The sequence below is a fragment of the Calidris pugnax genome, unplaced genomic scaffold (genome assembly GCF_001431845.1).
Source record: "Calidris pugnax isolate Ruff unplaced genomic scaffold, ASM143184v1 scaffold107, whole genome shotgun sequence".
NCBI lineage: Eukaryota > Metazoa > Chordata > Aves > Charadriiformes > Scolopacidae > Calidris > Calidris pugnax.
Window position 1 is genome coordinate 2292741 of NW_015090901.1, and position 10413 is coordinate 2303153.

A 10413-nucleotide genomic window follows, 5' to 3' on the forward strand; every position below is an offset into this window, starting at 1 on the left:
TCCGACTCTAACCATTTTGTGATTGTCAACTGCAGAGGGCCCTGAACAACCTGCTCTGAGTCTGAAGTCAGTTTGCTGAGAGCAGGGTTGGCCTAGAACTCTCCAGAGATCCTTCCTAACCTCAGTGTGTCTATAGACCCCTGAAGGAGTCTCCCCTAACACCTTCCTCCTCCTTGTCTCCCCACCCTAGACTTCACAGTTGAATACATCCAGCGGGGTGGCCTGAGGGACCCTCTCATCTTCAGAAGCTCGGACGGCCTGGGGATAAAGTAAGTGTTGGGGACACAGAGTGGTGGGTGTCTCTGGCCCAAATTCTTCCCTCTTTCCACACTGAGTGGGATCTGATCCTAGTAGCTGGATCCATGCTCAGCTGAGGTGTCATGACTGTGTTCCTGTCCGTGCTGTTCTTCACACGCTGTGAGAAGTGATCTTCCACCTCAGTTATCCTGTTCTTACGAGTCTGTTTGGATTTAAAACGAGAGGACTGAATTGGCTGGAGGTGATCACGATTCAACCAAACGTCTGGAAAATCCCACTGCTGCTCTGATGCAACATCTGTCTGGGTTTTATTTTTCCTAGCAATATAGGCATCCATTGCCAGAGAGTCAAGCAATTTGTAGTATTTCTGGCATTTTCCAGAATTCCAACCCATTTTACCCAGCGTGGTTACTTCTGAAGTATCGTATCTCTCTCTTGCTACAGTAAGTCAGGAAAGGTTTAGAGCTTTGAGTGTGAAGCTGCACTGATGCAAGACTTTGTGCAGTTTTATGATGTTCCTATAAATACGCTATGGGGTGGTAGATGCAGTTTTAAGGTAAGAAATATTATATCAAAGCATTACAGCTGTCTTTTACAAAATAAAAAAACCCACCCTGATCTGATCCAGTGTTTCTGCTGGGTCAGTGGTTTGGGTTTTTTTTTTGCTATTGATTAATACAAAAGTTAGAGGAATAAATTAGCCCTAGCAAACTCTTGACAGAGCCAATATCAGCAGCGCTGCTCTTAACTTCCTCCGCTGGCTGTGAATGGATGGGCAACACCTCACCCAGTGTGTGATGTACCATACTGGGATAGATTACACTGGAAATTGTGCTGGGCTCGGTTTTAACTGCTGGGTGATTTGGGGAAGGCAGGGATTTGATACTGAGAATTACAGTGTGGGTAAAACTGGATTTCTCCTGAGCTTTTGGTTCTTTCTCTGGGTCAAGAGCTGCTTGAATCGCTGCCCGCCCGTTCTTCCTGTGACAGCAGTGTTTGTGTGGATGAGTTTGCCAGTACAAACAGTCAGGGTGGTTATGCTGTGTCAGTGAAATGCTCTGCTTGTACTGGTCTGGCTGTGCCTTTTATATTGGGATAACTCACACGAGCACTCTTGAAAATGAGAGGTAGGATTGCTGAGCTCGAGGCCCGCTTGTTTGTTTGCCAGAAGCCACTGGACAACAAACAGCTCATGCTCTAGAGATCCTTTATCCTATCCCCAAATCTGCTTCCCAGAAGTTGAGCCCAGTGTTTCAGCCCAGACCTGTGTCCCCAGAGATCTAGTTGTGTGGTCTTCACCCGCAGCCAAAAAGAAAGCATAATAGTATCTTCAGGGTGCCAGTACTGGGGTTACAGGTGGGAAGGGTCTGCAACCAGAGGCGCTTTGTGATTTATTTTTTTTAGCAAGGTGTTTTGTCCTGCAGGATGCCAGATCCGGACTTCAGCGTCAACGATGTGCGGCTGTGTGTCGGTGAGTGTCTGGGGACCACAGCGTGCCCCTGCTGCACCCCGGGCAGATGGGGAGGAATGGGGAGAGTCAAAGGGTTTATCCAAGCTGGGAGTCTGGTTTTGTGGATCCCCCACTGTCCAGCTGGTTGAACTTGAGCTGTTCTTTGCCAGTGGATCATGACTCGTACCTGCTTGAGTTTAGTTTGACCTAGGGCTACAAAGATGGTCAAGGGAATGGAGGTCCTCTCTTATGAGGAAAGGCTGAGGGACCTGAGGCTGCTCAGCCTGGAGAAGAGAAGCCTGAAAGAGCATCTCGTCAATGCTGATCAATATCTAAAGGGTGGGTGTCCAGAGGATGAGCCCAGATTCTTCTCAGTGGTGCCTGGTGATAGGACAAGGGGCAATGGGCACAAGAACACAGGAAATTCCATCTCAACATGAGGAAGAACATCTTTACTTTGAGGGTGGCAGAACCCTGGAAGAGGCTGCCCAGAGATGGTGTGGAATCTCCTTCTCTGGAGACATTCAAACCCCACCTGGAGGGGTTCCTGTACAACCTGCTCTGGGCGGCCCTGCTTTGGCAGGGGGTTGGACTAAAGGATCTCTGAAAGGTCCCTTCCCACCCCCACCAGTCTGTGATTCTGTGACCTGAAGCAGCTTCTGTTTTAATGTGGGTACAGAAGGAGATGAAGTTATGGGAGAGGCCAAGACATGGCACCTGTGTGGGGGTGGGTTCTTGAGGAAGGGTCCCGTGTCTCCTACGGTGTCTCTTCTGGGTGGTCCACTGAGCACAGGGATGGTTCCAGTGATGTGTGTCTGTTGTGACAGGGAGCCGACGGATGGTGGACGTGATGGATGTGAACACGCAGAGGGATATCGAGATGTCCATGGCGCAGTGGGCCCGCTACTACGAAACGCCGGAGGCCGAGCGAGAGAAACTTTACAACGTCATCAGCCTGGAGTTCAGCCACACCAAACTGGAGAACCTGGTGCAGAGACCAGCTACGGTGAGGGTGGCTCTTCCTCCTCGGGAATGTCTTCTCCCTCCGCTTGTCCTCTGTAGACTTGAACGTGGGAGGAGAGGGACTGCTGGCCACACGCGTGGGGTCAGCCAGGGATGTCACCGCTGTCCTCTGGGGGCTGCTGGAGCTGATCTTGCCTTTGACTGGGACCTCGTCTGCTGGAGCTGATCTCACAGTCAGGCTGGAGCTGCCCAGCTTGGGCACTCCTCAGCTCTAGTGACCAGGGTCTTCTCCTGCTGTGTCCTTCTGCAGAAAGCTGACTCGGTCACTCGTTGTCAGTAATTAGAGAAACGGCAGTTGATTGGCTGAGGACTAATTAGAGTGAAGCAACCTGCTCCTGCTGGCTGGTGGTCAAGAACAGGCACAGAGTTTGAATAGAGAGGCCAGATTTGTGGCTCAGCCACAGTGAGTGTTGGGGACAGCACGGGGACACTGCTTTCCAGCCTTTCCCAGTTAGCTGATCCCACTGCCTGCCGAAACCTTGGCTGTCATTCAGTCTTGGACCCACCTACCTCCCTGGTGCTGCTCTGATCCTTGGTGCAGAACCCTTTCCCACACCCCAGATCAGCTCTGGAGAGGAGCAGGGTAGGGGTTGGCTTCCCATAACACGTGGCCAGGTGTAAAATTCCTAAATCAGGGCCAAAATTGGACAGCAGAGCTCAGCCACGCTCCCTCTTCTCAGAGAGTAGATGAAGTCTGGACACTGGGTGAGCTTTGTGGTTTCCTCGGTGTTTGGAAACCATGGTCTCATTAGGATGGTGACCCTGCGTCCGGAGGGTTGTGAAGGGAGGGTTTGTGATGCCAAATGTTGGAATCTCTGAGGGCAGAGACCTGAGATGTACTGGAAGGGGGCAGGAAGAAAATGAGTTGCTCTTACTGGAGTGTGGAAGGTGGGATGGATGGGATGGACATCCCCAACTCCCTCTGGAGTCACTGGAGAGGAGGGGGCAGCTCTGCTGGGCCATTCACTTCTGTCAACTGTAGAGGGAGCCTGGACATCTCTGCCTGTTCTTGCTGTCCTGAAGTTTAGGAAGTTGAATCCCACCCTAAGAGATGCTGCCCAGTATGTTTTTTTTATGTAAAGCCAGTGCACAGCAGTTCCTGAGTAGCTCCTAAGTGGAAAACCAGCATCCCAGTACCGTGCTTGGGATCTCACTGTGGTGTTTGCTGCTTGTGTGAATTCAGAGGTTCACCATGAACCAACTGGTGTCAGAACAGCTGGTCTGAAGTGCTTTACGTGTGGGATGGCACCAATGACACCGGGAAGGTTGTGTGTGGGCCAAATAGGAGGAATCATGGCCATTTGGCCAACACCAGGTCTTCCTTCCCTTCCTTGGTCCCATCATTTGTTGTGGGTGTGCTCTGAGCCGTGGCTTTGGTGGGCCCAGTGCATCCCAGAGGTGCCCAGTTGTGTGTTGGCTGTGGGCTTACCAGGCAGGCAACAGGTATTTGAGCTTCCAGGACAGGCTGGGAGGCAGCAAAAGGGACTAGTGTGCCCCTTTTATCTCTACTCACGTCTCCCACCTTTCTGCTGTAGGTGGATCTGATTGACTGGGTTGATAACATGTGGCCCAGACACCTGAAGGAGAGTCAGACAGAGTCTACGAACGCTATCCTGGAGATGCAGTACCCAAAGGTGCAGAAGTAAGTGACTTCTTGAGCTGTTCCAGTGGTGGTGGGCAGCAAAACCTCTCTGGCAAGAAAACTGCCCAAGGGAGAAGCACTTTGTACCGAGGGGGAGTGGGAGGAACAGTCTCTCTGCTTATTTCAGTGGGTGACACTTGTGAGGACACTGCAGTCAGTGATTTAAGCCCCTGCTGAAGGCTGTGTGGAAGGGTGGTGGCATGGCTTCTAGGAGCTCGCTGTCCTTTGGGGAAACTCTTGGTGCTCACCACCTGGAGACATCTGGAGTTCAGTTGTGCTGCTGGACGCTGCCCGTCCTGCCCCGTAGGCCAAACCTGTGACATGGGGGGCTTCTAGAGCTGCCCAGTATGTGAGGATGAGACCTCCTCTTGCCTAGGATAGATCTTTTTGAGGGTATGTGATATAAATGCAAAGTGGGCTCTCCTGCAGACCACCACCTCCCTGTAGTTAAAGTGCTTAGCACTGCAGAAATGGGCTTCTGGCGCTGCTTTGAGCCATTGGCCTGGGTTTGGGCAGCTCAAACTCTTTGAATATGTTATACCTGGTCTAAAAAGTGGATCAGCACTCATTTTCACCTTATCATCATCATCTTATTTTCCACCAGATACTGTCTGATGAGTGTCAAGGGCTGCTACACAGATTTCCACGTGGACTTCGGCGGCACTTCTGTGTGGTACCACATCCACCGAGGGGGAAAGGTAGGAGGACAGTCCCCGTTGGGAAAGTTAGAGATGGCTTTGAGTCTATTCTCTCGTTGCTTTTCAAAGATGCAGGCCCCAGACAGCAAACTGAAGTCTTTCCACCCTAAACTTGTTCCTCTGTGATTCTTGGAAGTAGTTCAGGCCCTCTTGAGGTCCACCAGGCACAGGCTGAAAACCCTTGTTGTGGTTTAACCCCAGCCGGCGGCTCGGACCATGCAGCTGCGATGGGAGAGAGAATCAGAAGAGTAAAAGTGAGGAAAAATTCATGGGTTGAGATAAAGACAGTTTAAAGGGTTGACAGCAGTTAAAGGCAGTAAAGCAAAAGCTGCTTAGCAACAACCAAAAACATCAGTGCACTTTGAACACTATTTCTTATCCCAAATCCAAAACACAACGCTACACCAGCTGCTCGCAAGAAGGTTAACTCCGTCCCAGCTGAAACCATGACACCCCTCGAATGGTTTCTGGTGAGAAGTAGCTCTGAAATAGTCTCAGATTTGAGCTGCTCATCTGGAGTCCCTTCCCGTAGCTGAGCTCAGTCCAAGATACGAAAACTCAACTCAACTACAACACCAGGCTCCATCAAGTTTGAGTTTGTCTGGTTACAAACTTCATCCAGGAGCAGTGTTCCTTCCCTGATGAGTGGATTCCTGGCATAATTGTGCAGGGATTTCCCTGTGCCAGGCATCTGCCCCCCCAGCTGTGTGTTGTACTGGGGTCTGGCTTGGGAGAAATTTGTCTGGGAGGGGATCTGGGGAGGTGCCAGTCCTCCCAGTTGTCCTTAGGCTTAGTATTATCGGGTAAAGCTGATCATGGAATCAGAGAATGGTTTGGGTGGGGAGGGACCTTAAAAATTATCCAGTTCCAACCCCCTGCCCTGGGCAGAGACACCTCCCACCAGACCAGGTTGCTCAGGGCCCCCACCAGCCTGGTCTTGAACCTCTGCAGGGATGGGGCAGCCACAGCTTCTCTGGGCAACCTGGGCCAGGCTCTCACCACCCTCACAGCAAAGAAGTTCTTCCCCACATCTCCTCTCAGTCCCCCCTCTTTCAGTGTCAAACCCTTCCCCCTCCTCCTAGGGCTCCCCTCCCTCATCCAGAGTCCCTCCCCATCTCTCCTGGAGCCCCTTGAGGGACTGGAAGGGGCTCCAAGGTCTCCCCGGAGCCTTCTCTTCTCCAGGGTGAACCCCCCCAACTCTCTCAGCCCCCCCTCCCAGCAGAGGGGCTCCAGCCCTCCCAGCATCTCCAGGGCCTCTTCTGGCCCCACTCCAACAGGTCCATGTCCTTTTTGTGCTGCGGACACCAGAGTTGGACACAATGTCAAGGAAAGTATCCTGTAGTGTAGGATTTACCAAAGGCAGGTGCCACCTCTTGCCCAGCAAAATGCACCTCGTTCCTAACTTAATCCTTGTGAGCAATTAGAAGAGACTTCATTGCTTCTGATAACGACCATCAGCCAGCTAGGGCTGAATTCATCAAGGAGTTAGGGGGTGAAAAAGGCTGCCTGTGGTGGCTGGACATCTCCTGAGAAAGAGCCTTGGAAAGACTTAGGGTAGGAAATCCTTTAGCTTGTAACTGCTGTGAAGGAACTATGTAGCTGAAGGCTCCTTCCACAGGCAGTAAAACCTTTTGTCACTTCTTCAGGACAATTATTCCATCCTGTCTTTCTCCACTGCCTTAAACTAGACTCAGGGAAGGCAGCAATCTCTGCCCCACCTGAAGAACCTGAATTTTTCACCCACTTCTCTTTGCAAAAGGAGATGTAGCTCCCGGGCTTCCCCAGCCATTCAGATGGTTGGTGGCTCCAGTGCTTTCTCCCAAAAGATGAGCCAATGGTCTCCAAAGAGCCCAGTTGGGGATAGATATCTTCTTGTCACCTGTACTGCACGGAGCCAGAGGGGTGTGGAAATCTCTAGTTGAGTTGTGGCTCTTATGAACATGGTAGAAATATGCAGGTAAAAGTCTCCTTTGTCTCTAGTGTTTTTGGGCTCTCTTATCTCTTGACGCTGATGTAAATAACACCTTACAAAGCATCCCAAGCTCAGTCTCTGCGGTGCCCAGTGTGTCAGGTGAGGAAGGACCTTGTTCAGCAGCTTGGCTTTTCAAAGGGGGCAGTTGTTTAGGTCACTTTGCTGGAAATTTCCACAGATTTGCATCCTTTGTGGGTGGGAAGAGCAGAGATGTAGATGTCTGGAGAGGAAGCAGAGCAGGAATAAGCAGGGGGTAGTCAGCAACTATTAATTATGTGATGACTTACATACACGCATTGTCTTTATTTGCAGATCTTCTGGCTGATCCCTCCTACACCCCAGAACCTGGAGCTCTATGAAAACTGGCTTCTCTCAGGGAAGCAAGGAGACATTTTTCTTGGGGACAGAGTGTCAGAGTGCCAGCGCATCGAGCTCAAGCAGGGCTACACCTTTGTCATCCCCTCAGGTACCATGGGGTGGGCAGGGGCATCCTGGCCTTTGCCAGGGTCGTGGCAAGAGGATGAAACTCCTGGGACACAAGCAAAAATCAGAACAGGCAGGATTTAGCTTCCTCCCTCATAAGTAATTGGGAGATGCGATGTGGCTCTGTCCTCCTGCTTGCCAGCTCCCTGAAAGGCTCCTGTCATGACACTGTGGACTCAGCCCGAGTGACAGGAAAGCCGTGGCTGGCTCACATCACATAATTGATCAATTATTAAAGGAGTTTTTCCCAGAGCCTGGCATGTTGACGTGCAGAGCTCTGCATATTGAGGAGGTCTCTCCTGAAATCTCTGCAGAGCTATATTCAAATTTTGAAGCAAGGAAGGGAGCCAGTGTGTGTGTCTGTTTAAGGAACAAGGTGACTGCTCTGGACACAAGAAAAGACAGTCGTACTGGAGATAGAACTGGGAGTCGTGTAGCTAAAAGCAGATGTTGGAAAAGGCTGAAACCCAGTAGGGAGCTGGGAAGCAGCAACATGGAGATACACCCTCCTTTGCAGAGGGCTTGGATAAGGAGAATTTGAGGTTGGGTGGGAACATTCTCGAGTGTTCTCTGCCCTGGGGAGGCCCCATCTGGAGCACTGGGACCAGTTCTGGGCTCCCCAGTTCCTAGAAGGACAGGGAACTGCTGGAGAGGGGACAGCAGAGGCTACAAAGATGATGAGGGACCTGGAGCATCTCTCTGCTGAGGAGAGGCTGAGGGACTTTGGGCTTTTTAGTCTGGAGAAGAGAAGGCTGAGGGGGGATCTGATCAACACCTATAAATACTGAAAGGGTGGGTGTCAGGAGGATGGGGCCAGGCTTTTTCCAGTGGTGCCCAGGGACAGGACAAGAGGAAATGGGCACAAACTTGACCATAGGAAGTTCCATCTAAACATGAGGAGGAACTTCTTGACTTTGAGGGTGGCAGAGCCCTGGCAGAGGCTGCCCAGAGAGGTGGTGAAGTCTCCTTCTCTGGAGACATTCAAACCCCACCTGGACACGTTCCTGTGGGACCTGCTCTGGGTGGCCCTGCTCTGGCAGGGGGTTGGAGGAGATGATCTCCAGAGGTCCCTTCCAAGCCCATATCGTTCTGTGATGAGAAATCTTTAGCCTGACTTGGTTCAGCAAGCAGAGTAGTTGGAGGGTGATGTCTTGCCTGCACGGTCAGGGCAGTGCTGTGCTGGGAAACAGCAAAGGCAGAAGAGATGAGGCAGATGAAACAGCAGTTCGAGTTGGTTGTTTGCAAGGACCAGCTCCCAGCCTTTTAGGATGTCTCTAAAATGCTGCTCTTGCCCTAGGGAGTACTTCCTTGTAAGAAGAAAAATGGTTGGGCCCCTTTTGAGTCTTCTAATAAAATTGTTTTATAAAAATTGTGTCCCTAAGACTGTCTCAGGTGGCAAAGGATGCCGTAACCTGCTGTTTCATCTCCAGCAGCGGTGCAGGAATAAGCTGTGTTGTAAATTGTACCCCTCTAGCTTACAGCCAGACTGGGAACAGAAAGCACCAGGGACTGGCCAAGTTACTCATTTTTATCCTGGTCCCATGACTGATGCTTCTTGTGAATCGAGTGGCCTTTCCTCAAGAAAACCCACGTTGGAATTCCCAAAATGTTGGGCTTGGCTGGATTGCCTTGGAGATGGCAGAGCTGGGTCTGGAGTTGCTTGGAGGGTGTTTTAATTGTCAAACAGACTTTGGGAGACTCTTTTTCTTGCTGCTGGTGTTCTTGGGCCCAGTGCAGCTTGGAAGTGATTTTACAGAGACACCAGGGTGACAAAGCACTGTGGTGGCACGTGTGCCACCACGGGAGGACATGAGGCCAGATCCACGGGTGTATTTAAGTGCCTGAATACAAGGCTGTTTGTAGCTCTTAGATGGGTCACACGAGCTGGGTGTTGAGTAATTCAGCAGTGACACTTCAGAAGGGGTGAACGTTGCTGTGTTACAGCAACTCCTCAAAGAACTGGAGTCTGTGGGGTCCTCTCCTAGCTCACCCTGATGTGACAAGGGGTCAATAACTAGTCTGGATGCAGGTTAAGTGTACAACTCTCAAGGTGGACTTAGCAAAACGGCGTGAAGGTTGTGTAGATTCAACAGCCCTGCTCTGAAGAGCACAGTTCGTAAGAGATTGCAAAGGAATTGGTAGGGACTGTCAGTTGTGAGGCTCTGACCTCCCCTAGTTGCTCAGGAGGGTTCTTCAAGCTCTTCTTTCTCTCCCAGGTTGGATCCATGCTGTGTACACTCCCATGGACACGCTGGTTTTCGGAGGCAACTTCTTACACAGCTTCAACATCCCTATGCAGCTCCGGATCTACAGCATCGAAGACCGTACGCGGGTAAGGACCTGGGAGGATGTGGTCTCCTGAGGTGGTGGGCCACCACAGCCAGGGGTGGTGGCGTGCAGGTGGGCAAATTCAGTCTCACCCTGTGATTGCTCAAACTCTAGCTGTTTAGAAGCTTCCAGGCTTCTGAGGGGTCTGGAAACCTTGCTGTGAGGGTGATGGAGACCTCCCCTGGCTGCCTGAAGAGGAAGGCAGGGACATGTCCATGGGAGGACATCCAGCCTGATGTTGATCTTCAACCTCCGTGTGGTCAGAGATGACTGAAACTAAAAGCTTCCTGAGGTTTTGAGCAGAGAACACTGTTGGGAAGTGGGTGTTCCCACTTGCTCTTTGTGGAGACATGGGTCCTGCAGTGCTTGGGTCCTACAGAGAAGCTTTGGGACATGCTGAGGCTGTGAAGGTGCAAGGCAGGGACAGGGACATCACCTCCCTGTGTGCGAATTGCCGGCTCTGATGTGACAGAGCCCTGATAGCACCCTGCTAAATAGCTGAGCTGGTAACACCCCTCTTAATGGACCAACCCTTTCCCTCCCCCCCCCCCCCCCCCCC

At 51.4% G+C, this 10413-nt stretch overlaps 1 protein-coding gene across 1 annotated transcript in view; it reads left to right on the plus strand.

Annotated features, from left to right (window-relative positions):
- KDM2A (lysine (K)-specific demethylase 2A) overlaps nucleotides 1–10413 on the plus strand; it is a 53340-nt gene that overhangs the window by 19191 nt on the left and 23736 nt on the right. The window contains exons 4-10 of the mRNA XM_014948893.1: nucleotides 191–269; nucleotides 1683–1729; nucleotides 2536–2714; nucleotides 4267–4373; nucleotides 4978–5071; nucleotides 7356–7509; nucleotides 9743–9858. Coding sequence (XP_014804379.1) covers nucleotides 191–269; nucleotides 1683–1729; nucleotides 2536–2714; nucleotides 4267–4373; nucleotides 4978–5071; nucleotides 7356–7509; nucleotides 9743–9858 — 776 coding nt within the window. The remainder of the gene's footprint in view (nucleotides 1–190; nucleotides 270–1682; nucleotides 1730–2535; nucleotides 2715–4266; nucleotides 4374–4977; nucleotides 5072–7355; nucleotides 7510–9742; nucleotides 9859–10413) is intronic.